Source organism: Manis pentadactyla, chromosome 1 (assembly GCF_030020395.1).
Source record: "Manis pentadactyla isolate mManPen7 chromosome 1, mManPen7.hap1, whole genome shotgun sequence".
In the NCBI taxonomy this organism is placed as follows: Eukaryota; Metazoa; Chordata; class Mammalia; order Pholidota; family Manidae; genus Manis; species Manis pentadactyla.
In genome coordinates, this window is record NC_080019.1 from 236,700,213 (window position 1) to 236,727,745 (window position 27,533).

Genomic DNA, 27,533 nt, shown 5'->3' on the forward strand with positions numbered 1-27,533 from the left:
GCTTGGCCCCAGGGGCCTGGCCACCCCTGCAAATTGAAACCCCTTTCCTTTTGACTAGAATGTGGCCTGAATTTTAACTAAGCAACTTTTTATTTTCCAGGCATCTAATGATGACATTCTGGTCTCGTCTTCCATCCCCCATGTCCCCGTCTGTGTCCCTTGTTACCCTCTCCCTTCCCTCCTCCCGTGTCCCTGCAGATTGAGACCTACAGGCTGATGTTCCAGGCAAATGCCAGGGCCCGCATCGACCACGGGCCGACATTGTCTCCTGCTCCCCTGCCCTGGGGGCCCCAGCTCAGGCCTCCCCACCGCCCGCCCACCACTTTCTCCCTTGCTTGCCCAGGGCAGTAGACCCTTCCCCTCGCTTTGCTCCTGCCACCTGCCCAAGCTCTGTGGAGGCTGGGCAGGGGAGCTGGGGAACCCAATTCCAATCTCCTTTTGCTTGTTTGGGTTTTTTTGGACCAAACCCAAGAGAAACTGACACGCTTCCCTCCTCACGGGGTCCCCAGGACGGAGGGTGGAGGCAGCGTCCGTGTGAGGGCGAGGGCGCTGCCTGCACCTTGGAGCCCCTCCCTGTGACCCTGCAGCGGTGCCCACTTGTGCCCTTGCGACGTTAGGGTCAGGGCGGCCCTGCTGCCTCCCACGCCTGCCCGGCTGCTGTCATGCTTTTTTCTTGTTTTAACCTAAGGACGGTGGAGTTGTGCAGGTTGGAGCCAGGTCTAAGCGAAAGTCCTCAGTAGGTGTTAAGGGGATGGGGGAGGTCCTCAGGCCCTGGCCAGTAGTCAGGCTGGGGCGTTTTGCCCGGTGCGGAGGTGGTGAGGGACTGCGGCTGGTGAGCATGTAGGGCTGGTCAGTGTGGACTGTGGTTCTGGCACTTTGTGCGTGTGCTGCTTCTCTTCTCTAACCAAGAGGCTGGCTTGGCATCTGTGTCTCATTCCCTGGATCTGGTGGGAGATACACGGTCAGGGCTGGAGAATGGACAGGCCAGGAGGTCGATGCCCAGGCCGCAGGCCTGCTTGGCACTCGTGCCCAGGAGCCCAAGATGTCCAGACTGGTGTGGACAATGGGGAATCAGATCTGGAAATTTAAGTGCAAAGGCATGAGATGAGCCATCCACCTCCCTGGAACCTGGCTGGAGGCGTCCCAGCCCTGTGGTCCAGGGATTGCTGCAATGACGGGGTCCAGGAAATTGCATTGACACACAGATTCTTATTGCACTTGTACTTTTTGTATTAAAGTTTGCATGGTTTCTAATAAAGGAGTAAAGCCTAAGTCTGTAGTGAAGTGGCATGTCCTGGGGGGCACACCCTCTGCAGGACAGTCCACCCCCCACCCCCGCTCCCAGGCCCCTCCAAGGAGGTAGGAGTTAGGGGCTCTTGGGCCAAGGTTCAGACTCGACCCCGGTAGAGGGCGGGTGTTGGCCAGGCAGCTCCCCCACGTCTGGACCACTGTTTTCTGGGGGGAGTGACACCATGCCCCCACTCCCCAAGCACCTACCGGATGTTGCAGCATCTCGTGGACAAAGGGCTCCCTGAGCCGGAGCCGCCGCACGCTGACCGCTTCGGCCACACCAGGGCAGCAGGGCGCGCATTTGTTCAGGAGGAGCAAGGGGTGAGGTGGAGCTGGGGGAGAAGGAAGTGGTGCGGCGTGAGGGCGCAGCACGGGGCCCGCGGTCACTGGCCACGAGGTCCGTGAGCCTGCCAGCCGGCTGTGCAGCTCTGGCTGGGGGCGGGTGGGCTTGTTGCAGGTGGACCCAGGCCGGTGCCGCTCTGTGGGGCTGGTGGCCCAATGTGACCTGTGTCGTCTGCTTGAGACTGTTGCAATGACTCCGAGTAAATAAAGCTCACGGTGTCCCACCCAGCCTGGTGGCGTCTGTGTCCTGGCTTGTGTGAGTCCAGCGCGAGCCCCGCCCCTTGCCCCGGGGCCCGAGGCCCTCCCGGTCCCCACCCTGGCAGGGCAATGGCACCCCGCGGCTGCAGGTGGGGGCTGAGCCCTGTGCTCCCGAGCCCCTGGGGTGCCCAGTGGACGGCGAAGCTTACGAGGGATAAATAGAACTTTATTCTAATAAACATCTGCACCCTGTACACGCCCGCGCGTCAGTCGTCGGCCGTCTTGCGCACATCAAAGCTGCCACAGGGCCCGCGCAGCAGCTCCGCCAGCAGGGCCAGCAGCTGCCCGTGTTCCTGCTGCACGGTGGCCGGCAGCGCGGCCAGCTCGCCACGCAGGCTGCGCTCCACCATGCGGCCCAGCGCCCGACGCAGCTCCCGCAGCAGCCGCACCGTGCGCGAGTCCCCCTCCAGCCGCAAGAGGTCGCTGTCGCTCAGTGAGATGGTGGCCCGGCGCCCGTCATCTGGAGGGGGCAGAGCACAGCGCGGAGGGCGCTGGTGAGCACGGCCCGCGGCCACCCTCCCCGGCCCGTGGCCGCCTACGCACCGCGCACGTGCACGTCCCCGTCGGTGAGCAGCAGAACGGCCAGCGGGTGGACCTGCGACGAGTCCCGCACAAAGACACTGCCGTTGGACTTGACGGCCATGAAGTAGGTGAGCCAGCGGCTCCGCAGCCGAGTGGCCTCCCTGGGGGACGCACGCAGGTGAGGCCCTCCACCCCGCCCCTCCCGGCCGCCCCGCCCCGCCCCGCCCCCGCCGCGCACCTGTTGATGGTGGACTTGTGCAGCAGGATGTTGCCAGATTTGGTCCTGTACGTGACGCTGTTGGGCTTGAACTTGCCTTGCCGGGTCACCTTGCCCTGCCTGACCTGCAGGAGGAGGTGGGGGGCTGAGCAAGGGGTGGGCACCAGCAGGCCGGGCGCCTGGGCAGAGTAGCACCCGGGCAGAGCAGCACCTGGATGAGGTTGGGGTAGAGCCCCGCCATCAACACGCCCTTCACCAGCTCCTCCTCGGCGCTGTACTCGTTGCACTGTGCCGATGCCAGGGTGCAGTCCGACGGCCGGCCCACCAGGAAGGCCTCGTAGATGTTCTCTGAGAACTGCTTGACGAGCCCTGCCAGGCGGGAGAGCGGCAAAGGGGTGAGGGGCACCGGGGCCAGGGCCGGGGCGGCAGGCTGGGGTGCGGCACTGACCGTGGATGAAGCGCAGGCTGGGCGCATAGAGCAGGTTCTCCTCCAGGTAGTTCTCGCGGCAGCCACGGTCCTGCCAGCGCAGCACCTCCTCCCAGCCAGCCACTGCCCGCACGAAGGCCAGGTGGTCGCTGCCACTGTCATGGCTCAGCAGCGCCTTCACCTGCAGGGCGGCAGGTGGCAGTCAAGGGCTGGCACGAGGCCGGTGGGCCAGGGCAGGGGCACAGGGCCTGGCCCGACCTTGTCCACCTCGGCGCGGTTCTGCAGGCTGCTGCTGAAGGGGTCCCGGGTCAGGCAGGAGACGACCACCAGCAGCGGGTGCAGGCAGCGGAAGATGGCGGCCAGCACAATGGCCTTGGCCAGCCGGGGGTCGGTGGAGATGTGGGCTAGGCGCTGCCCCAGGGCGGTCAGGTACTCGCGCTGGTCCAGCACCCCTGCAACACCGTGGCTGTCAACGCGCATTTGTGGGTGCCCCGTGCCCAGCCAGCCCCGCCCACTCACCGATCTCCTGGAGCAGGATCACGGCTTCGTCCACGGCCTTGATGTTCGGACTGTCCACAGCCTTGGAAAGGAACTCGACTGCCTGCAGGCAGAATGGCCACCATGTGAGCCAGTGGGCCCCGTCCTGCGGCCCCACCGCCCCGGCCCGGCCCATGCCCGTCACACCGTCTTCTCTGGCATGTGGACTTTGGCCTGCAGCACCAGGTTCTCGAGGGGTGTGCGTAGGATCTCTGGCACCTGGAACGGGGCCATTTTCTCCAGGCGGCTCCGTGGAAACAGATGGTAGGCAAAGCCTGACTGGCAGCGGCCCGCACGGCCCCGCCGCTGGATCACATTGGCCCGGGACACCCACACAGTTTCCAGGCAGGACACCTGGCGGAGAGGACGGGTGAGCTGACCGCATACCCACTGGCCTTCCTTAGCCCTGCTGCCTTCACCTCACGCAATCCCTCAACTGCCCCTGCAGGGACTCTGAGACCCCACGTGGCCGACTGCAGGCTCAGCAGCCGGGGTCACCCAGGGGCTCGGCGTTTCTCCCCGGGGCTGCGGGGCCACCTTGGTCTTGAGGTCGTAGCGCTCCTCCTTGTGCAGGCCGCTGTCCACCACGTGCACGATGTCATTGACAGTGATGGAGGTCTCTGCGATGTTGGTGGCCAGGACAATCTTGCGCACCCCCACAGGGGGCTGCTGGAATATGGCCTTCTGGTCCATCATGGGGATGTTGGAGTGCACTGGCGGCGGGAGGACAGCTTACTGCCCTGCTTCTGCCACAGCCTCCCGCGGGGTGGGCAGGGCAAGGGCTGGGACCTCAGGTCAAAGGCTGCACAGCCTCGTCAGAAACCCTGCTAGGGAGTGTTGGCTAGGGCAGGCGGTGGGGATGCTCCCTGCGCACACTCACCTGGCAGGATGAGGTACTTGCTCTCCAGCGCGCCCAGAGCCTCCTGGAGGCGCTGCTGCACCCCTCTGATCTCCTGCCAGCCGGGCAGGAAGCAGAGGATCCCACCTGTAAAGGGGCCCTGCGGGCATGAGCAGCTGTTTGGCAGGCAGGGTCAGGTGGGCATGGGGCAGGGGGACCCACCTGGCTCGCCATGGGCGTCGACATGTAGAACCAGATCTGCCACGAGGTCCAGATCAAGTGCGCATTCATCCTCGGACTGGTGGGGGTGGGGTGAGGTGAGGCCACAGTCACGGTCCCGGAGACTCAGCGAGATAGGCCCTCATGTCACCCTTGACCCGCACACCCTAGCCATGCATGCCTTCTGGTTCCCGTTTCTAGCAATGACACTGGGTCTTGGGGACAGAAACCCACCCCAGGCCCCCCAAGCCACAGGGACATGGCGGTGGGGGTACTGGAGCAGAAGCAGGAGCCCTGGGCAGGTGCCCCTCACCTCGTGGGGCCGGTGCCGCTGTGGGTACTGGTGCTTGCCCAGCTTGGCCAGCACGTCCTCCAGGTAGTGCTCTTTGACGGGGTACATGAAGCCGGGCACCTTGACGACGGGACAGCCGCCAAAGTAGCGGGCAAAGCGTGCGTTGTCGCCCGTGGCGCTCATGAGCACCAGCCGCAGCCCTGGGTTGAGCCGCTGCAGGCCCTTGAGCAGGATGAGCAGGAAGTCTGTGTTCACGTCCCGCTCGTGTACCTCATCCACAATGATGTGGCTCACACCCTCCAGGCTGGGGTTGCTCTGAAGCTTCCGCAGCAGGATGCCCACCGTGCAGAAGAGCAGGGCGCCGCCACGGGCAGGGGGCTTGCTTTCCAGCCGCACCTGGAAGCCCACGTTCCGCCGCAGGGAGGGGCCCAGTTCATGGCCAACCCGCTGTGCCACAGACACGGCAGAGATGCGGCGGGGTTGCGTGATGATGACATTGCAGCAGGCACCACGGCCCTCGGTCACATAGCGCTCCAGCAGTAACTGGGGTATGCGTGTGGTTTTCCCACAGCCCGTGTCCCCAGAGATGACCACCACCGGGTGCTGTTCAATGGCGTTGAGGATGGTGTCCCGATGTGGGTCCACAGGCAGCTGGGGGGCCTCCTGCCACACGGGCCCTCGCCTCCGCCACAGCTCGAGCAGGTTCTGGCTCAAACGCACCTCCTCTGCTTCTGACAAGGGCACGTAGGGCTTGCCTGTGATGGGGTCACTCAGGAGTGCCGAGTCCTTGCCCAGGGGCAAGATGTCATCACTCGGCAGCCGGAGCTCTGGGGAGATCCACGAACTGTCCACAGGGTACTGGGGGAAGGAGAAGCCAGCACAGTAGGGACAGAGGAAGGGCCCCCAGCCCTCTCCCCAGGCCGACTTGTGCGCACTTCACCGAGCCAGATGTGCAGCCCGCTGGGATGGGGAGGGGGCGGCACTTACGTGGGTCAGGAAGGTCTCTATCTTTTGGAGGACAGGCTCCGGCACCTGAATGGTGCATGGCCGTCGCTGAGTCTCACCGAGCTCGCGCAGGGAGGCCAGGTTATACATGGCATGGGTAAGCGGCTCATTGTTCCGGTCCACCAGGCCCAGGCTCTGCAGCGGGGAACGTGTGGCTCAGTCTCTGCCCTGGCCTCTCTGGATGGGCCCAGACAGGCTGGGAGGGCCAGGGACAATGTGTTTGGAGCAGCCTCTTTTCTGAGGAGTGTTAGGTTTTTGGTGACATGGTGCAGGAGAGAAAATTAGGAACCAGGAAAACTTATATCTCCACCAAAAGAAAACTAGATAAAACTATTTTAAGAAAATCAAGACCTGATGTGTCTGAACAGAATAGCCTGCCTGCCTAAGAGCAGGGGTGACCCCGAGGGCCCACTCCCTGAGCAGCTGGGCCCCCACAGAAGCCCCCTCTCCACGACTGCCAGCGGGGACCTGAGAACAGGGCCCCTCCTTCACAGCCCCCCCACGCTGCTGGTCCTCCACATCAGTTGCCTCGACAAAGCCCACCCACCCCACTGCACCCTTTCAGGCAGCTGCCCGCCGCCTCCTATCATCTCTGGGCACCTGTCCCGTCTGGGACCCTTCGTGACCATACGTGGAATGTCCTGTAAGTATCTACTTATGCCACCTGACACTCAAGGCCCTGGTGACACTGCACCTCCTGCCCTAGCTGAGTCACCCTGGCCCTTGCACCAGCCCGATCCCTCCAGCCCTGTTTCCCATTCTCCCGCCAAAGCCCAGACCAAACACTCCCTTCTTTAAGAAGTCAGCCCAGGGTGACCGAGACCTGGCCTCCCAGCAGATGTGATCCCTGGCCTACAGGAGGTGCCAGCACAGCCCCCTGGGCCCCCTGCCCACAGACGCTGGCTCCTTTCTGGGACAGGAACCCACCAAGCTGAGAGGCCATGTCTACCAGGCTAGAATCCGGACTTGCCCTGAGCACTCCCAGCCCCCACCTTGGCACTCATGGCCATAGGTACACCAGACCATCCACGGCAAAGCAGAGCCCCTCTCCCCTCGTTCTGCAAGCGAACCACCGTCCCACGTGGTCAGCCTGCAGCTTCTTGGGTGGCCCCCACATGATGTTGCCTCCCACTGCTTGGCCTCTGCGGGCCTTATGAGGGACCTGCCAGCCGAGGCACAGTGCCTCTGCCTTGATGAAGGACGGATGAGGACGGCCTTCATCCGTCATGCCAGATAAGTGTCCTGCCATTTGTTTGGGCCACAAAGCCCAGGTTACCAAGATCTTTCTGTACTCCACCACTGCACCAGCTCTCTGCCAATAGGGATAACAAGTGTGCCTCTGGGTCCACCATGCAGTGAAGGCAGAGCCCCTGGGCACAGGCCCCCACACAGGCAGTGGGCAGCCCCCGAAACAGCAGCCACAGCCCATCCTGGACAGCAGGGACACCAGGTGCTTCTGTGCCCAGGCAAGGCCATGGTGGTGGATCTCATTGCCTGGAGAAGCGGGCCAGTCCGCCTAGGATGGGGGCAGGCCTCGGCATTTCACGCCACACCAGGGACCCTCCTGGACTCACCTTCAGCTTCTTGCAGGCCAAGGCCGCTGCCTTATTCTCAGCCTCTGCCTTGCGGCGCCCTTTGGCAACAAAGGTCATGGGGCAGGGCCAGAGCAGTGTGAGGGTGGACAGCTTGGTCTTGGTGCCCACCGTGTGGAACTGCATGAGGTTCTGCAGGCGGGGAGAGGGGCACTGTGACAAGGCAGGGGACGGGGTGTCTGTGGCATGGAGAAGCGCGCCTCTGCAGGTGACACCATCCACACAGAGCACCATGGCCAGGCAGGAGCAGGCCCCACAGGCAGCGGCCCCACCTGGCCTGCCTCTCCCCCAACAGCCCTGAGTCTCAGCAGGGACCTGCCACTGCCTGCCCTCCCAGCCACTGTCCTGTCAGCGCCTCAAAACACAGGTGCTATCACACCTCAGCAGGACAGCTGCCACCCTGAGTGGATCAGGGTCCCCCACACCCGAGGCCACAGTCCATCCCTCTGCTCCTGTGTTTAAACTCCTTCCCAGCCCTGCTGCACCCTCTTCCCCTCCAAGAATCCAGGGAGGGGAAGGACCTTGCTCTGGCTGGGGTCCTTCCATCCTCGGCCTCCTGCACGCCTGCAGCTTCCCTCCAACCTGGTCCAGGACCAGATATGACCAGGTGGCCTCCCACCCACAGGGACTTCTGGGGCCCTACTCACCTTCGCTGTGGAGGATGACGTCGCTATCTGGATCACCTTAGCCAGAAGGTTCTTGGGAAGTGGAAACTGGGTCAGAGCCCTGAGAGCACTGTCGTCGTCGGTCATTTCAATGGAACCCCCCCTGGGAAGATCAAGGTCAGGCAGAAAAGGTCTCCTGCAGCGCTGACCATCCCCCAGGCTCTGCGTCCAGCAAGCAGAGAGTGGGCTGGGCTTTGCCGCCTGGCCTGTGACCCTCTCCGACACACAGCACAGCTGATGCTCTGCCCCAGAGAAGAGGGCGGGGGCAGGGGGTGGGCAGAGCAGCCTGCAGGCCTCCGAGGGGCCCAGGTGTGAGCCAGAGGGAGGATCTGCGCTGCTGTTTGGGGAAAGATGAGACCCACGGCCACAGCCAGGCTGGCTCCCCCGCGAGCGGGAAGATGTACCCGAACGACAGGGCCCTCCCATCTCAGAGGGCTCTCGGGACAGCACCACCGCACGACAAGGGCAGCCAGCTTCCCTGTGGCCCTGCCACACTGTACCTTGAGTCTCTAAGTGGGGTGTGGGGGTCCTGCTGGGTCAGGGACAGGAAGTCGCTGACATCCATGGTCCCCTCTTCCAGCTCCTCCTCTTCATCCTCCTCCTCGTCCCGGCCCACGGAACGGGACAGGCCCCTGGGGGCCCCTGGCCGAATGCTCTCAGGATTCAGCTGCCGCCAGGAAGTGGGTGGCATGGTGGGTTCTGGGCGCCACCAGCTGTCAGCCGGAGAGCCGAAGCGATCGGCTAGCACGCGGTATTTGGCTGCATCAAACAGTTCGTTGCGGGGACCTAGCAGACCCCAGCCCTGGGGAGGAGAGGTGTGGTGAGGGTCCACAGCACCCTCACACCTCACCTTCCGGGAACTTGCAGTTGTACCCGAAGCCTCTCTCATGGAGGAGACATACTTTTCCTCCTGCCCACCTGCCTTGGCCCTGGCCCAGAACTAGATACAGAGACGGCACCTACAGTGCACAGCTGTGACAGACGAAAGCCAGCCACTAGGGGAGTTCTAACACCTACCGATAAAAACAGGAAAAAATGAACAAATCCACAAGGCAGCAGGGAAGCAGGCACCATCACAAGCTTCAGTGAATACAGCAATTAGGAAAAGCAGACACAGCTACACCTTCTGAGAAGAATCCTATGCTGGGATGTATTCTAGAAATAACCCAAAGCCATCTGCACAGAAGTCTTATTTTACAATGCATAGTTTCTTCCTGGAGAACACCGAGTAAAGCTGACTGTGCGGGCTGAGCCTCTAGCATGTACAGAGCCATACGACAGCACCAGAGCGCCATCAGATGAGACCTGGTCCCCTCAGGCCGCTCAGCACCTGGGCCGCGCAGGAGTGTGGGTGGCCAGAGCAAGTGAGAAGCTGAGGACAAGCATCCCTGACGGCCAGACTGGCCGCGATCTATTGGTCACCAGCAGCTGGGGAACTGGCATCCACACAGTCTAATCAAAGCCCCCCGTGACGCCCAAGGCTTGGAGTTCTGTCTCCTGCCCACCTGCGTGCACCATCGCCAGGCCCTTGGGCCCACGCTCCCAGTGCTCTTGGCTGCTCACATACGCCTGGCTCCATGCCTCTGTGCCCTGTGTCTGCACCCTCTGTCCTGGCACCTGGAGAGGTTCCTCTTCGTCAGTGAGCCTGTTCTGTTCCGGAGGCTGAGGGCAGGGCCTCCCCTCTGGGCTGCGGCTGTTCCACGAGCTCTCGGGCATTCGGCGTGAGGGCAGCGCTTGGTGAGGGGGAGGAAGAGCTGAAGCTCTGTGAGTGGTGCTAGCAGGGAATGCGGCAGCCGCGCCTCCAGGGCAGACACGGGGCTCCCGCAAGGCAGCGGCCGGGCAGCATGACTGGACAACAGGCCAAGGGCTGGGGGAGACATTTCTCCAAAGACGATACACAAACGGTCAGAAAGCACATGGAAAGATGCTACTGGGCGCTCAGTGAGCAAGGGCGAGCAGGTGTTCTCAAATATCACAGCTCTGCAGGGCATCAAATTGAGAATGGATGCCATGTGGGCACAAATCCTCAAAATGTGCTCCCTCCTGATTTAGGTATGTTGCTAGGGAGTAACTGTTCTTGTGTCCACAAATTCATCATCTGCTTAGTTTAACGTCTCACTCAACATCTGCAACATTTTCAACTTCATCAAGTCAAAAAGGATAGTTTAAAGCAGCTGCCCTCCCCAAGTCTCAGGAGAGTCATCTGACCCTGCAGCGTCCCCACATAATCTGTAGCTGTGTGTTTCCCAAGAGGAAGAGGTGCAGAGGACACCAGAAAAATAAACTCGCTTCAGCTGTGACAGGGGGATATTTACCTTCTGAGCCAGTGACACCACTGGGGGTGTGCAGACGCACACTGTCGCTGCTGCACTCTGCCCTTTACACTAATCGCAGGACCTATGACTAAGACTCCATATTATACAGACTGAGAATACACAAGTGTATGGTTATTATATTCTAAAATTTACCTAAAAAAATAAACAATGGTCAGTATCATTTCTCATTAGGGAAAAGCAACTCCATGATACACAACCTCACTGCCATTAGGATGGCTGCCATAAAAAAAAATAAGAAGGTGTAGACAAGGATGTGAAGAAATTGGCACCCTTGTGCTCTGCTGGTGGGACCATGAAATGGTGCAGCTGCTGCGGAAAACAGTGGAGGCTCCCCAAAAAATTAAAAACAGAATTACCATGTGATCCAGCTACCCTGCTTCTGGGAACTGAAAACAGGGCCTTGAAGAGAGGTTTGCACACCCCACATTCACAGCACTGGTCACAATCGCCAGAAGGTGGAAGCAGCCCCAGTGTCCATCGACGGATGATGGACAAGCAGGACGCGGGACACACGTACAATGGGGCCATCCAGCCTTAAAAATGAGGAGATCCTGACGCAGACTCCACATATGAACCGTGAGGACACGACGGTCAGTGAAACCAGCTAGTGACAGACAAATACCGTGTGAGCCCACTGCTGGGAGGTCCCTGGAGCAGATTCACAGAGACGGACAGTGGATGTGGGGCGCAAGGTCTGGAGGAGGGGGATGTGCTGTTCAGTGGATCTGCAGTTTCAGTTTTGCAAGATAAGTTCTGGAGATTGGTCGACAACAGTGTGAATGCACATTTAAAAATGCTTGAGAAGCTAAGTGTCATATTTTTCATGTTTTACAATTCAACACACACACAAAAGCTGTGAGCCCAGATACAGAGGGCAGAGGGAGGAATGTGGCTGTGACCTATTGCATACGCCTGGGTTTAAAGTGCCTCCAAACACCCAGATGGAGAATTTCTCACTTCGGCACTAGAGACATTTGGGGCCTGGTAATTCTTTGTGGGGGGCTGCCCTGTGCCCTGCAGGGTGCTGACAGGCATGCCTGGCCTAATGCCAGCAGTGCTCCCCCAGGTGTTACCGTCCACAATTTAGCCTCCAGACTTTGCCAACGCCCCATGCCCCAACGACAGCCCCTAAGTAAAGGTAATCCACGGGAGATGGAGATTTCTAACACATTAAACATGATGGTTTAACCTCTAAGAGACAAGATTTCCCAGGAGAAGTGGCAGGAAAAGAGATGTTTAAGAGGCTGGGAAAGACTGTGGGGGAACCCAGAGAGGAGGCAGTCTGCAACCCAGGGCCCAAGGAAGAGACATGAGGCAGTGCCAAAGCCACAGAGCATCCACGTGAAGTGAGGGCCAAGAAGGGGCTGCGGGGCCCAGCAAAGCCTTGCTCCAGGCAGTCACCTGATGGCCACTACTCTGTCCACGTCAGGCCCTGTGCAAAGGTGAAGGTCAGCAGGGGCCACGACACTGGAGCATACTCGAACCACACACACAGGGGCCGCTTGCAGTGGCATCAGGCCCAGGGCAGGTGCCAGGGCATTGCAGTGCCTCTAAAGCCTACAGAAGAGACTCAGGAGAGGAAGGACCTGAAAATTATATAAGAGGGAGGGAGAGGGGATGGCGAAGAGAGGGGCAGTGGGGGTCCTGGATGCAGGAAGGCAGGGACAGTGAAGGCCTGGACGCCACGAATAGGAAAAAAGCTGAAGGAATACACATCTCGAGCTCTGTCCTCGTCAGGGCAGAGAAGAAGAGTCAGAAACCCAAGGAAGATTCGAGATCTGCACAGCCGTGAGAGGCATCAATCAAGGACAGAGAGAAGGCTGGTGAGCAACACTGAAGGTCTAGTAAATGCAGCCCACGCCCAACCGGTGGGAAGGAAGAGGAGCCATCATCCTGCTTCCACTGGAAGAGAGGACCACACGGCTACAGGAAAAGCCATAGAAAACAACGGAAAAGAAAAGCATGCCAAAACGGGAGTATGTCTGCTGCTCTGCATAGGGAATGTTGTCATGAAGGGTTGTCTGTGGTTTTCCAAACCACAGAAGCAGGTAACCACAGTGGCCAAAACAAAACAACGAACAATAAAATACCAATGCCCTTGATGGCTAAACCACAAGAAGGCTCAGGACCCGTGAGTGAGTGGACACCCTGCCAGCCTACCCCCAAATGGGCCTGGCACCAGAGAGGCCATCAGAGCAGGGGCAGGGAGGGAGGCCTGCATGTTCTTGCTGGCGTCACCTTAAATAGCTGGCAGGCTGCGGCTGCGGCCTGTCTCTCTGCGTCGATCTTCTTGCTTCCATAGCCTTCCACCTCCACACTCTTGGGCCACTTTATATGGAGGGTGACTTTCTGGGGAAGAGAAGGAAGAATCAGGACCCTTGTCTCTCTGCGCTGCAAAGTTGCTGCAAGTCACATGGAGGGTCAACAGCAAAGCTGTGGGCCTCCCAGCAGCAGAGCTGAGTGCAGGTGGCGCCCCAGGACCATCACTGACCCGTGAGGCTCTACCCCTCCCTCTGCAAAACCGTCTGTCCCGCCTCAAGTTGTTCTGCTTCCTCAAAGTGCCACATTCTAGCCAGAGAGCAAGGTGGGGTCCGTCTTTACCATAAAAAATCACTCAGGAGGGTTTGCCTGCATCCTTCTGTGGGTCTCCAGGACTATGAGACTCTAGGAACAGGAATTCCCACCAACTCCAACCCTCTGCAGTCCCAGGAAGTCCGCTGGGGACCGAAACTGGCACTCAGTGGAAAGGCCTGTCCTCCATGGGGTGTGAACTGCTTCCCACCCACCCTGCCTTCCCATTCTCTAAGCCAGGCTCTTCAAGCCACGCTTTGCTCGGACAGTCTCTGCTGACTATTTTCAATTCAGAAACACACTCCATAGCCTCCCTGAACAGAGAAACCTGAGGGAGGAAAGGACAGCCAGCCTTCTTCCTGACAGAACAAGTCTCCCAGCCACCAGCCAGTTACCTTTTTCTTCGGTCCATTCGTGTGCACATAGACTAGCTTGTCTTTTGCATGTGAGATGCCCAGGGCTCTTCCAATCACACTGTTGAGAAGGTTTTTGGGCTGTGGGAACTCTTTTAATAGGTCCCTAGAAGCTAAGAACATAACAAAAACATTATAGTTATTTTTCTTTTAAAAACTCCATGGGGTGTGTATTGGGGTGGTCGACCCTGGGTGCTGGATACTGAGAATGTTGGCTGTGATGAAATAGCAACGAGCAGCATCTTGGGGAGAGGAATGGCTTCGGGGTTTACAGCGGGCAGCAGGGCCAGACCTACATTGCATAACCATTCCCTGAAGATGAAAGGCCAATGACCAAACACATCACAGAGAGGAACCTGCCAGCATCCTCTTCCCCACCCAAGCTTCTGATCTAATACACCAGTTACAGAAGCCTTGATGTCGGCAAACCACCCTAGTCCGTCTGAAAGAAGGTGCTAAACAAAAAAAGCACGTAAAAATTCACCACACACACAGACTGGATTTCAAGACGGTGCAAGGCTTCTCCTAAAATGGAAGACACACAGAAGGGAGGACTGGCCCAGAGTATGAACAGCAGGCCCCAGCTCTCAGCACCCTGCAGAAGGCCCTTTGGAGCCAGATTATGTGTACGGACATCGATCAGAAGCATCCACAGGAGAGGCACGTGCACGAGCTATATTCCCCCTGCAAATTCGCTGGCGTCCGGTGGAGGTAAGTCACGTCAGACACCACAAGCACCTCATGTTTCTGACTTGTACTTTCTTTCCATCAATTCCAGATCACAAATGGAGGAGACGGCTACCTAAAGGCAGCTTGTGCCAGACACGGGGCTTAGCCAGGCCAAGCAGCAGCGTGCTGGGAGTGGCTGAGCACTGAGAGAAGGGTCCCAGAGGAGGGTGGCCCTTCAAGGGGTGCAGGGTCAGAGGCTGTCGGAGAAGAGGGGAAGCCTTTCCATCCTCCACTCAGGCTCCAGAAAGGAACTCTGTAGGGGGCACATCCATGCACACGTGCACCTGGACGCATCAGTCACAGGCCACGTGGGGAGCTTCTCACAGCACTGCACCCCCCGGTCCCCCCAGGGCCGCTGAGAAGCCGTGACGCCTGGGGGCGCTCTGTTTTGGGAAAGACCCCCTAGGGGTTCCGACGCAACCCGGCTGCGCGGCGGAGTGTCCTCGGGCGGACCCCGGTCCGCAGCCGAGAATCCCGCCGGCAAGAAACAGCTCCCGGGGCCCCCTGCGCCCCGGCAGCGGCCCCTCCCGCACGTGGACCGGCCCCCGCTCCCTCGCGGCCCGCACCGAGCGTTACGCCGCGGGCCCGCCGCCCTCACCGGACACCGCGCTCCCGTCGCGTTCGGGGGCCTCGGCCTCGGCCTCGGCCTCCTTGGCGCGGTCGGGGTGGGCGCACCCAGACGAGAGGCCGCGCGAGCGCCCCGGCCGCCTGGGGGCGCGGGGCCCTGGCAGCCGCAGGAGCGGAGAGACGCCGACGGCCAGCGCCATGAGCCTCCCGGCGGCCGCCATCGCGCTCCCGGCGGTCCCCGCGGCGGCGGGCGGACCCCGCGCCCCGCCCAGCGCGCCCCCTGCCGGCGGGCGGACCCCGCGCCTCCCCCAGCGCGCAGCGGGGCCTGGGCCTTGGCGGGGCGACCCCGACGCTCCCGTGCCCGCCACTGCGGCTTCCCGGTCACGTCAGGGCAACACAGCAAACCTGGTGAGGAACCTGAGGCCCGGGAAGGGCCGACCGGGAGCGGAGCGGCTTCAATCCCCGGAGCTGGGGTCAAAGGTGGAAAGTCCCCGGCTCGGACACCGCGTCCCCACTCTGCGTGGACGGCACGGAGTGGAAAGCTGCCGCTCCTTGTTTGGAAGCCGGATGGTATTGTTTGCAAACTATTACCCCTGGGTTCGGGCCAGGCTCACTCCTCTCATGGCGCAGAGGAGCAGGAACTCGGGTCGGCTGGGAATGGGGCTGAATCTGCACGTGGGGGCACTGACGGGGGCAGCAAGGGCACCACCGTCTCAGCCCTTGGAGGGGCCTTGGTGAGAGGCCAGCAGTGCCCTGACCCCGATGTTCCCTTGGAGCACTTGTCAAAGCGCTGCCGGGAGCCGCCTCCAGACTTCCTCGTCATGAGGTGTGGAGTGGCGCCCGAGTGGCTGCGTCCTTACCGTGTTCCCAGGAGATACCGGGACTGCTGGCCTGGGACCGTGCTCTGGGCGCCGCCGGCCCACGGCGAGAGCATGGGGTCTGAGTGCTCGTCTCGGGGCTGGTTCCAGCTCTACCCCTTGCCAGCTATGAACCCTGGGCAATTTTGTCAACTGGTAAAATTAGGACAGACCTGCCCACTCATTTGGTTCGGCTGTGGTTAGGGTAAACGGGAATGTTTGGAAGGCAGCCCTGTGGGGCACTCCGTCAGAAGTCTGAGACAACAAAGGACAGGCCCCGTAGAGACCCACCCAGAGCACCGGCTCGTGCTCCTCCACTACCTTCTCATTGGTTTTTTACCAGGAAAGGGGCAAAAGGGGGGGAAAAAACCCTGGCAGCAATGGTTTGCTGACCACACAAGGTGACACCCCCATCTGTATCAAATAATCAAATACCCCCACCCCAACCATGCATACTGGGATGTCAAAACAAGAGTGGGATCTGATTCTCCAAGGGCTTTGAATCTGGCCAAGTGGCCCTTTAATTTGCTAAGATGTCCGTCCAGCTTCAGGAATGCTTTTCAAAGACGGTTAGCAGCTTGAATTCCCTCAAAAGAACCCAGAAGCTTACAAGCCTGTTAGTGGCGGCTGCAGCTGAGGCCAGACTCTGAAAACTGTGTCAGAGGTGAAGAGCAGCTCAGACAGACAGACCCAGCCGGGGAGCAGGGCCCGCCTGGTGCCTGGAATGCCCGCCACGTAGCGCTCTGCTTGGACAGCCAGTCAGGTTGAGGCTGGCGCCCTCGGGTCTCCTGGTCTGCTTCCACAGGAAGCACATGAAGGAAGTCTGGCCATGGGATGTCAATTCTTCAAGCTTTATACTACTTCTTCTATTTTAGAGAATATATTTTGAATGGATGTTTGAAATTTTATCTTAAAAGAAAAAATCCGGTGATGTCAACCAACTACTAGTTGGTTCTCAAGGAGCTCCTGGTCCCCTTTTCTAGTCATTTACTTCATCCAAGTTCTAACAGTTGACACCATCTTGAGCAAATATGTCACCTCCACAAACCTCACTGCCTTTTGTAAAGGGAGAGCAACTCTTGGACCAGCTCTTGTAGCTCCCTGGGCTCTGGGACCTTCTCTCCGCTGGTCTAGCCTGCAGACCAAATCTGCCTACTTCCTATTTTCATGAATAACATTTACTGAGACAGAGCCATGCTTGTTCACGCACTATCTATTACTGAGTTCCCTCTGGAATGGCAGAGTTAAGTGCCAGCAAGACAAACCGTATAAACTGCAAAGCCTATTTACTCGCTGACTGTTAAGGACCGTTTGCAGACTCCTCCTAGAAGACCCTGAAGAGGGCATGTTTCTCCAGCCCTACTGCTGTCCTTTCCACCAACATCAAGCCTTCTCCTCCACTCTCCATTCTTTGGGGAGAGAAAGGTGACTCCTATGCCTGTGAAAAAGAAGGGAGGTTCTGAAAAAAATAGAGTTTACTGGGTCAGATCTCTCTCCCCTCCCTTCTGGATCAGTCATGACATCTGGTACTAAGTGTGCTAAACAATGACATCCAGCAGAATGGAGTTAAGGTGCCAAGGATCTGCTGAATACACAGGAAGATGTTCTAGAATCCTAAACTTTGGAGGTCCCAGGAAAAAGCAATAGGAGAAAAGCCAAGTTAGTCCCGGCTGGGCAGACCAGGGAACTCTGGAGGGAAGGTCAGAGGCAGCGTCTGGAGTAACCAGGTGGTGTTAGCCAGCGTTCCGTCTGCTTACTCACCCACGGCCAAGTATGTGACGGGGGTCCAAACATCAAGAAAGGGTCTGCTGGTTGGCCACAGGGAGGGTAAGGGGAGCTGAAGGAACTGGCGACCACTCTGGCCTCCCTGCCTGTCCTCATGCTCTCCCTGCACATATGCAAGGCCACGATCCCCTTGCGGTGACCCCCACACCAAGAGGGCCCACTGCTGTCCAAGGGGACGGGGAGGGGAGGCCAGTCCTGTGGCCCCCAGTGCCCTGCCAGAGGCATGTCTCCCCGCACTGCTTCCTACTGTTCTACGCCTCAGATGGGGCACTGGGGCAGACTCCCTGGGCTGGCCTGGAGGCGGGTTTCCTGATTCATTCGCCCTTTACCTTGGAAGGGGCCTTGGTAAGAGGCTGGGAGTAGAGTGGGGTAGGCTGGGAAGAGAGGTGATTGTTCTCTCCTAACCCAAATCTGACTCTGATGGGCACTGTGACCCTATTCGGGTGGCTGCCATTTCCTGAGCACTGTTTTTCTATTTGAAAACCAGAGACACTGTTTCTGCCATGCACGTCTTCCTTGAGGGCAGAGGCAACAGTGAAGCCTCTAGGGACCAGAAAGCACAGTGGAGAGTGCAGCTTATGTGTGGCCTGTTGCTTCTGTGAAGAAGGGATTCCAGGCCTTAGAAAAAAATGGTGGGGGGTGGGGCGGGGGCAGGCAGAGAGAGAGAGGGGCGGGGAGAGAGGGAGTCGGGGAGACTGGGGAGACTGAGAGACGGCAAGCCAACCCCCAAGGACACCTCCTGTAGGCACAGCGGTGAGGACACTCAGGTTCGGGCCTTTGTTCTCATCAGAGGAAACCACGAGGGACCTGCTGGGCTGGCCTGCGGGGAGCGGCTGCTCTCCCTCTGCTGGGGCTCAGGGCAGCACCGCCTAGTCATGCTGGTCGTCCCCTGTACCCATCTCTGAGCTTGGCTGAAGCACGGCTGACACTCAGCGCCACTCACCTGCTGTGTTGGTAATGTTAGCATTTGGCCTTTTGAGTTACAGGGCATTTTAAGAAAGGAAAAAAGGACAATCAACGCTTGTTTTGGCATTGGTAGGGGCAGCATTTCTTGAGCACCTAAGTGCAAGGGCCAGAGGGGAGGAAGTGCTCGTTTCTGTCCTGCTGTGTCCCAGGGCCGCTGCAGCAGGAAGGCTGCCCGAGCAGCCCACTGCAGGGGCTGAGGGGCCCTGTGCGCCCTGCACCCTCCTGGGCGCTGCACCCTCACAGCAGTCCACCGACGGAGCCTCAGTGGACAGGCTGCCTGCAGACTCCCCGGCCTACAGCAGCCTTCTTCCGCGAGGCCGCCGGGGCCAGCATGTGAGCAGACAGCCAAGAGGAGAGAGCGGCTGTCGGGACAAGGACGAAGCTCCCAGGAGCCCTGGTCTCTGTGGGCCTTGGGAGGATCTGTCTGAGGGAAGGGATGCCACCCAGGGTCCCAGAGGTGACCTGTCACCTGTGGGCGGTGACACTCGCCCATCAAAAGGAGAGTCTTCCTGCCAAATGGACTGAGACACGGTTTTGGTGTCAGTCAAGCGCTCTGGGGGAGTGATTTGCAGGCCTCCCTTAAGCCTCCGATGTGCACTGGCCAAGCAACCTGCGAGTTCTGAGCCCCCCAAGCCAGGGCCTGCCCCGGAGATCAAAGCCCTGATACTCTCCATGCTGGTGCTGCATGCCCAGAACGGAGCCTGGGGCTTATCCTGGTCTATGAGGAGGCCTGGTGGGAGCGCAGCGTCTGAGCCTTGTGCTTGAGGACCAGGAGATGACCTGACTTTTCCAAGTGACCGCTCCCTGGAGGCATCAACATCCGTGCTAACTCCGCTTCTCGCTCGTGTCCAGGCACCTGGGTGCCCAGCGCCGCCCGCCTCCCGGACCCGGGCCAGGCTGGTGCTGGAGGCAAGCCTCCTCCCTTACCTCGAGAGATGGTCCCTCCAGGGGCAGGGCTGACACACATGGGTGGAAGGCGGGGTGGGGGAAGTTTGCACTGGCGCTGCCTGTGCTGGGCCCGATCTGGGGAGAGAGAGAGGGCATCAGGCAAGTCTCACCCCCAGTTACAGGCCTGCACGGACGCACCCAGAGCATCCGCGAGCAGTCCTGGAGAGCAGCTGCTGGGCAGCGCCTGAGTCATGGGTTCTGTGAGACAGCGTCACCAGCACCACCATCAAGGGGGCAGCTGTATAGACAGGACGCAGGAGGGCCCTGCATAGATCCCTTCCTGCGTCTCAAAAGAGCCTACAAACCTCCTGTTCCCCTTGCCGCCCTCCATTGGCGCCCACCCCATGTACTTCCCTCCAATCTTGAGTTGTGAGGATGAAACAGGACAGCAGTTGGAAGCTGGAAAGTGACAGAACCATGTAAAGCCCCGGGGGCTCCCACACACCTGCCTCCCACTTATGGTAACTGCCCTCTGCTCAGGTCCCCTAAGTGGCCCAGACAGCCAGAGCCGTCGGACCACTCCTTCCCTCTTGAGAGCGAGGGGAGCAAGGTCTGGGTGCTAGGGCCTCCCTGAGGGCCGGGGCCGGGGCCACGCACCAGCCTTCTCCCTCTTTCTGAAAGGGAATTATTTCTCACTCCAAACATGTCCCTTCATTTGGAGACTAAACACAGAGACCTACAGAGTACATCTTTAGGACATTCCAAAAATTTAATGTACACCAACTAAAATTAAGGCACTCCCTGGGCCTTTGACGGGAAGATGGAAACAGCTGGGTAAGGAAGGCTTAAGGTCTTTAAGGCCACCCAGATGGGGAAAGCGCTGGAGAACCGCGGGTCTGGGGTGGAGGTGCACGAGCTCCTGTGCCCGTCGTCCTCCCGGTTTCAGTGTGACAGACGGGGAGGAATGGAGGGCGGGAGAGGGTCACACACCCTAATGCTTGAGGAGCGGCCTGCAGGCCGCAGCCAAGTCCGATTCTGGGCTGCCCATCGGTGCACATGCACCTGGTAAATAGGGGAATGACATCAGGGAAAGAAGAACCTTTGGGTCACCCTGACTTTTCTAAGGCAAGGGAACTGTGGTAACAGGAGAACTGTAGTTTTCAGCAGGAAAAGGAAAAGTCTTTCAGCCACATTTAAAAAAAAATTACACTGAGTGTCTGTAGGGAACCGAGGTGGCAGATACAGGGGTGTTCGCTGCACAGTTCCAATGTCTCCGTATTTCTTGAATGTTCGTAATAAAATGCTGGAGGGAGTGAGCATTTGCACGCAGGCCCGCCTCCCTTTGGTTCCCAGCCGCAGGCCCGCGTGCGGCCCATCTGCCCAGGGCTCGGTCCGTCGGCTGCAGCTGTGTCCCGGCACAGGCCCCTCGCTCCCAGGCGCTGGGCCACGGAGGGGGAGCTGTGCTGTGTCTTTTCCCCACAAGCCCTCCTATGACATCACAGGAATGGTTTTGCAAAGAACATGTATAGTGTTACAGCAGAAACGCCTGTAGGGCAAAGAGCCTAGGATCGAGGTTTTTCTGGGAACTAATTCCACTTCTACCTTGAAGCTAAGGGTGGAAATGACCAGCTCAGCCTCTGGGTTCTGCCTGAGGAGGGTCCTCATTCATACCCAGGAAGGCTGATTGAAAAAAAAGAATGAACCGTTTGATGATTACTTGTTGTTTTGCTAAGGAATTTCAGCAACTGGTGGAAAACTGTTACGATCCCACAACATCACTGAGCCTCTTCTGACCATGGAGTTGGAGGAAAATTGCACATTCTTGCCATTTACCCAGTTTTCAGAGTTTTGTGCTGACTGTAAAAGACTCAGTTTGCTCTCTGTAGCCTGACTCTGATGGCACTACAGCTAAGAGACAAGAAAACTGCTAAGATGCTCACAAAGGCAGGAACAGGTCACACACCGGGCACACAAGCATTCTGGCTGGGAGGTGTTGGGAGCTGTTGAATTACACGCTAGGAAGTAAGGCTGTGGGCACACCCAGTGGGCTGCCACCCACGTGTCGCAGGAAACCGTCACGGCCATTAACTTGAGAACCATCAAGTGGCCCATCCCCCTGAGACCTGAGTACCAGAAAGTGTCTTTAAACAGAGCTGTCTCCACCCTGCTGCCTTGTACAGTCCGGCAGCCACGCGGCACACGGCATGCTGAGGCCGGGCTGTCACTCTCCAGCAAAACATCGGCTACAGGGCTGTACCCCAGACAGGTCAGTCTGCTCACATTTATCAAGGGCCTGCCGACCCCAGACGAAGGGCCGGGGACAGACCACAGCTGTGTGCTTCTCCTCCATCACCTCCAATCTTCCCTATGCCCCTGAGGATAGGGATGGGAAGTAGGATCAGGTAAGTTAACACCTGGTGTTAGTCGGGACCAGAAGCCAACCCCAGCCAGTCAAACTCAAGCTTTACACCACATTACATTCCTCAAGATTCATCATGAGAAACACACACACAAAAAAACTCCGTAAGAGATAAAGAACAGTTCTGTACAACAGTGGAAGTGTCACAAGGCCACACATGACTGACTGCCAAGGTCATGCAGCAAAACACGAGCGACAGGAGGACATTCAGCCTGCAGGCAGGGAACCACGAGAGAACAGGCTTCCTGAGGGAAGACATTCAAGGCGGTGACTGACTAATGGTTTTCCCTGAGACCAGAAGGCATAAAATAGTTGTTGGTAAGAATATAACACTTATGTGCAGGAGCAGCTAGGCCCAAAGCCAGACTGAGTCTTACGACGCCCTGAAGCGACTTAATGCCATGGACCGAATCCGCCAGGTATCAGGTCCTGTCCCCAGCTCTCTGTGTGTATTAACTCGTCTAGTCCTTGGAAACTATGCTGACGCAGCTACTTAAATCGTGAGGAGACAGGGGCCCAGAGGTCCAGCCCTGCTCCGGCCTCCCTGGCCAGGAGGAGGCAGGAGAGCGCTGGGAGCCTGGCATGGGGGTCCGGAGCTCTTGCGGGTGAGGCTACGCTGCCTCCCAGGAGGCTGAGTGCTACCCGCGTCCTGACGGGAGGCTCTCCCGCAAGTCGGTCCCCAGCCTGGAAAGCAAAATCACAAGTGGAGAGGCTTTTTGTCCACGAGTCTCTCCCCTGGAATCATCTCCCTTTCGTATCAGAGTCAAACAACACGGGAAGGGGAGGACGGTGGTTTTATCGGGCTCCCCTTCTCCTTACAGGATCGGCACTGCCAGTTCAGAGACCTGCCCACCACGAGAAAACCTATTTCCATTGAACTTCTACAAGTGGGTGGACAAGAAAGCCCACTGACCGGAAGGTAAACACAAAGTAATTAAGTGTACTTAATTTTCAGCTCAAAATGTGCTGTCCTACATTAATGTCAAGTTCGGTGTTTCCCTTCTCAGACACAGTTAATCAATGAAACCAAAATGACAGAGATTATTTTTTTTATGCAGTATGAAAACAAGAGAGTGGCTAAAGGTAAACAAGGAGGCAGGAAGAGGCTGCTCTGAACCCTGGTGCATCCAGTCCTCCTGGTCCCCCTCGGGGGGTTACACTCAGGCCTCTGGGAACATGGGTTGTGGAGGAGACACAACCAGGAGAACCTTGCCGGTCAGCAGCGATGGAAGGCCGGCCGAGTTCTCACTCACTGGCACCATATGCTCAGGCAGGACCCTCATGGTCCTGCGTCAGTACAGGCGGTAGGCCTTTTACTCTCTCCTGTCTTAGAGGGCTCCATCCAAGAACAGAAAGCCCTCCCCACCGGCTGCACCACTTCCTGGGAGCAGACCCCAGAGGCCACCCCCGGCCCTGCCATGGCTCAGTCCCGCCTCTCCCTATACCACCTCTCACCGCAGCTGCCTGGGGCATTGATTTCGAGACTTGCCCCGGCTTCTATAGCCACCAACACAACCACGACTCAGTGCCCTTCCTCGGGTGTTCACGGAGGCCTACCCTGTCCAAAGTGCTGTGCCCGGCACCAGGGGAGAGAAAACCAGCATGGGCCCCGGCCGCAGGGAGCTTCTGGCCACCGAAGCAAGGACTGGTTCAGAACAGAGCGAGCCCGCGGAAGCACAGACGCGACGCTGAGGAGAGTCAGAGCAGGCAGATCGTGCCTGGTTCGTGGGGAAAACAGTGCAAAGCCCTGGTTTAGAGGTAGGCTGTCAGAGTAGTGAGAGGACACTCCAGGAAGGGGCAGCAGGGTACACGAGGACCTGGACGGGTGACACAGGTTATAAGCACAAGGCAATAGGAAGGCTGGGGAAGGACTGTGGAGTCACCCAAAGAAGGGCTTCGTGGGGTATCCACAGCCTCACAGCCGCCCGTCACAGGCAGCCACAGGCACCATTATGTTCTTACCTTTTCTGAATGAGTCCAAGCTGAACATTTCTGGCCAGGAGGGAAAGCTGGACTCCTAAGAAGGTCCGAGAGGCAATGGTTAATATTCCTGGTCCAAGAACCCACAGTGCAGACTTCACTAACATACAGCACGTCCAGAAGACAAGAAAAATGAAGTGCTTCACTAACGAGTCCCAGTAGCTGCCCCAGCCTCAGGGATGAAGAGCCATCCTGACTCTAAAGTAATTCCACATCTTTGCTCTTTTCTAACTGAGAGCTTGTTTTCTCTGTCCTCAGCTCCCTGAATCCTGCTAAACAGAAGGAGATGCATTTCATCATGAGAGACATATATGTCCACTCATCACAATGCAGGTTTCCTGGGACTTCTAGAAAGAAATGAAATTCTACATGGGCCCCTGACTTCTGTGGCTCCAGGAAGAGGGACTGATGTCTGCCCACGGACAAACTGGCTCACTCAGCTTCCGCAAAACCTAGTCAGGCCCGTAGGGACGGGACTTTAACGACATATCAAAGAGAAACTGCAAAGTGAGTCAAAATAAAAAGCTTTTCATGGCGGAGTCTCTATGAAGGAACAAATAATAAGTTAAAGTACAACTGCTGGATAAAAATTTTGGCGCATTTTGCTCATTAGCATACTCAGCTGAGGGATGTAGTTGGAGACTTACAAGAGAAGGTACACACAAATAAGTAACACCTCTGGTTTAATAATTTTGTTTTATAAAACACTCATAAAGTTTAAAAACTCAGACTTACAAAGGGCTTTAATAATGTAGTACTTCTGGGTTGGTGCAATAACCTTACGTGGCCTAAGCTTAAAAACATCTACACAATGTTTTAGCAAATTAGGATAATGTTTCTCATTACTAGGAGCCTAATGGGGCCTAGCCTCCTGCTCCTGACGGCTACTGCCTGTTGTTCTCAAATCATGGGGGGCGGGGGTTGGAGGGCTGACCTGGGGCCGAATCTCTCAGGTCCATAGCAGGTCTGCCCTGATGGCCTCCTCTCCCCGAGGGATGCCGGAAATTTCAGCCGGTAGGATATGGTAGCTCAGAGAGAAAACTTCAATACAAATCAATAATGATACAGTTCACTTTAAGAAGTTACATTCTATAGACTTCTTCTATCCAAATTAAAAGAAAAAGGGTATAATTTGAAATTCTAATTTTCAAGAAAAATTGAATATTATAAAATCTAAAACATCTAAGTGACTATTACTTAAGAAATGATACTTTCTTGCTAAGAAATTGTAAGTTAATTTGCTTGTAAATAGACTCTCGGTTTTGCTTTTAAAGAGTCCCCATCCTCCCGATGCCGACCAAGGCTCGTACAGTGCTCTTTCCCTGTATCAGTCTAGAAAAACACAGTATGATAGTCAAGACAGGGTCTTTCAGAGATGTTCCACAGAGCTCTAGAGCATTTCGTAGAGATCCAAAAGAAAGCTGCATCCCCTGCAATACAGAATTACGTTGGAAACCTTTGTGGTTCAGAGTTCCTCTTAAATAATTTAGACATAAATAAAACACTATTATGTCAAGACTTCTTGAGTCACGAAACACCACTTAACTCCCAGCAGAGTCACTATGGGATGATTCAAGGGCACAGAGATTCCATAATGACTAAATAAAAATGATACCTTTCTCCCAAGAAAGTCACAAATAGATTCAATACGTGCCTTTGCTTTACAGCGTGGCTGTGCATGAGGCCCACCACTGCTCAGGGAGCGCAGCTGAGTCAGCTTACCTTACAAGAGCAGTGACACCCCCAGATCGTGCAGGCTTTTGAGCTGGAGCTGTATTCTCTCCTTGCTACTCCTCATCACGAGACTGGGCCTCCTCCTGGGAAGTACAGTGCTGGGTCACTAAAGTGATGGCCCCCACAGGGAAAGTCGCTCCTGAGCATCGGAATGCATTTACGAACTCTAACAACCAGGACCAATTTTGTTAGTGGCATGAAATACACACACTGGACGCACTGGCCTCACGTCAGAACCTGCTGTAGCACCCCTGAGACCTGCCAAATTGTGAGCTGCCTTAATCAGCACTGGTCAGATACCAGGAGAGATGTCATGATAAGGAGGGGCTTGTAGTCCTGGAAGCATTTTCTCCAAGGCCAGAGCAAAAGCTGCTTCAGGTTTGAGTTCTAATTCCATAATGACTAGAATATGAACCTATTTAAGGAAGATAAGGAACTGCTTCCAGATTGGGAAAATAATAACGGAAAGCTTAACACCATTTTCATAGTTTACAAAGTACTTCCACAGACTTCATCTCCATCTATTCAACCACCCAGTTAGGTAGGAATTATCTTCCCCAGAGAAGGAAACTGAGGCAGATTTTCCCAGAGCAGGTTACACAACTTGCAGAACGGAAACCTGAAGCTAGGTGTTGGGCTCCATGCTTATACTACACGACTTGTTTCCGTACTATACTGCTGTCTGGATGTCCCATGGTTCGTTTTTGGAAGTAACATTTTATAATGACATTTTCAAAGGCTGAAAGGTGTAAGAAGCTTCCAACTGATAAACTTTGAACCATGGCTACATAAGTTAAAACACTTGGAGAACAAATGTCTTTGGGAGGTAAATGGACAGCAAAGGATGCATTTCCTATGTCTGGAACAGCTACACGGATGAGGGGCCCTATCATAAATCCCAAACGTTCCAAAGGAGTCCTCCCTCCTGGGAATTCCTAATTTCCAAGATTTAAGTATAAATTATAAGATATAGTCAAGATCCACAAGGACAGCGGCATCACTGGTTTCAAAGAAACTGCAAGGGAAACCGTCACACAATGTCCCGTTTCGCTCTGGCCAGTTACATTGCAGACCAAAACAGTTTGAGAGTCTGCAACTGGCCATCGGCAGTTCTCCTGCTGCAGTGTATGGCAAGCCCCTGTGGACTGGATTTGCAGAGTGGACCGCATCTGCCTTGCAAAATCAGGTATAAGATGACCAATACTGCAACATGAGGACTGGCCAGACAGCACGCATGCGGACGCCATGCTCCTGGCTTGGGGGTTCTGAGGACCCCTGGGACTCCAGTTCACTGCAAACAAAGGATCCAACATGCTGTAGGTGTTCCCCTGCCAAATGGGGCAAGTTACCACCAGCAAACAAAGAACACCTCAACCCTTGGCGTCCCCCAGTGACAAGATCGGTGCCAAAGCAAGCAAACCCAGCGGGGCCAGAATGCACCAGGCCTCCCCTTGGAGGCACGGTCCCGGCGCTCGGGGGCAGACAAAGGTCCCAGGGCGCCCCGGAGCTTGCCCAGGCCCGGCCACGGGAACCGAGCATCCCCGGCGGCGGCAGCGCGCCAGAAAGAGGTCTCGCCCGCGGCCCGCGGCCGGCCGGGCCCCCGCCCCGCCCCGGCTCCATGGCAACGGCAGACCGAGGCCTGGCTGCCCCAGCTCGGCGCGGCCGGCGTCCCGGCAGGCCCAGGATGCCCGGCCTGCGCCTCTGGCCCGCCCGCCTCTCCGCCCCTTACGCCGGGCCCCGGCCGGACCCGAGCCCCTGCTCGCGCCGACAGCCCCCGGCCGCGGCTCCTCGCAGGCGCGAAAGGGGAGAATAAAAGGCCCAGTTCACCTGTTGTTACAGATGTGAAACAAGCCGCGGTGCACCGCGCATGAGCCGCGGGTCCCTACCGCGGCCGGACTACAACTCCCAGCGGCGGCAGCGCAACGCTTCCGGCGCCCGCGGAGGAAGTGTCCGCCGCGCCCCACCCCACTCCGCCCCTTCTTCGCGTGGGGTGTCGTCCCCGCTTGGGGCGCCCGCGGCCGCTCCCGCTTGCCGTCGCTGGCCAATGGGGAAATACGGCCGGGGCGGGACTTCCTGCGGGCCGC

The 27,533-nt window shown here is 57.6% G+C and overlaps 3 protein-coding genes across 20 annotated transcripts in view; 1 reads left to right on the forward strand and 2 right to left on the reverse strand.

Moving 5' to 3' along the window:
* Positions 1 to 1,861, forward strand: part of MAP4 (microtubule associated protein 4) — a 182,089-nt gene extending 180,228 nt beyond the window's left edge. For 14 of the 15 annotated variants that reach the window (XM_057488124.1, XM_036877690.2, XM_036877685.2 and 11 more), the window contains one exon: positions 101 to 1,861. In XM_057488124.1, the coding sequence (XP_057344107.1) occupies positions 101 to 108 (8 nt within the window). In that variant the 3' untranslated portion in view covers positions 109 to 1,861. The remainder of the gene's footprint in view (positions 1 to 100) is intronic. The other variant, XM_057488101.1, reaches the window with a different exon arrangement.
* LOC130679589 (uncharacterized) lies at positions 722 to 2,072 on the reverse strand. The gene is made up of 3 exons (XM_057488831.1): positions 2,040 to 2,072; positions 1,498 to 1,998; positions 722 to 944 (listed from the first exon to the last, which is right to left on the reverse strand). The coding sequence occupies exons 1-3, from the start codon at positions 2,070 to 2,072 to the stop codon at positions 783 to 785; spliced, it is 696 nt and encodes a 231-aa protein (XP_057344814.1). The 3' UTR covers positions 722 to 782.
* On the reverse strand, positions 2,036 to 27,406 carry DHX30 (DExH-box helicase 30). Of its 4 annotated transcripts, XM_036877711.2 has the most exons (23): positions 27,277 to 27,406; positions 25,438 to 25,532; positions 24,650 to 24,756; positions 23,698 to 23,752; positions 19,356 to 19,451; positions 13,507 to 13,637; positions 12,779 to 12,889; positions 8,705 to 9,006; positions 8,187 to 8,307; positions 7,522 to 7,671; positions 5,930 to 6,082; positions 4,964 to 5,800; positions 4,654 to 4,729; positions 4,474 to 4,578; positions 4,131 to 4,306; positions 3,741 to 3,947; positions 3,576 to 3,657; positions 3,315 to 3,508; positions 3,078 to 3,237; positions 2,841 to 2,998; positions 2,651 to 2,754; positions 2,434 to 2,573; positions 2,036 to 2,350 (listed from the first exon to the last, which is right to left on the reverse strand). In XM_036877711.2, the coding sequence occupies exons 4-23, from the start codon at positions 23,723 to 23,725 to the stop codon at positions 2,097 to 2,099; spliced, it is 3,585 nt and encodes a 1,194-aa protein (XP_036733606.2). In that variant the 5' UTR covers positions 23,726 to 23,752; positions 24,650 to 24,756; positions 25,438 to 25,532; positions 27,277 to 27,406; the 3' UTR covers positions 2,036 to 2,096. The 4 variants fall into 4 exon arrangements, with proteins under 4 accessions (XP_036733606.2, XP_036733608.2, XP_036733605.2 ...); XM_036877713.2 differs by lacking the exon at positions 24,650 to 24,756; XM_036877710.2 differs by lacking the exons at positions 19,356 to 19,451; positions 23,698 to 23,752; positions 24,650 to 24,756; positions 25,438 to 25,532; positions 27,277 to 27,406 and adding an exon at positions 14,852 to 15,061.
* Positions 27,407 to 27,533: the final 127 nt, after the last annotated feature.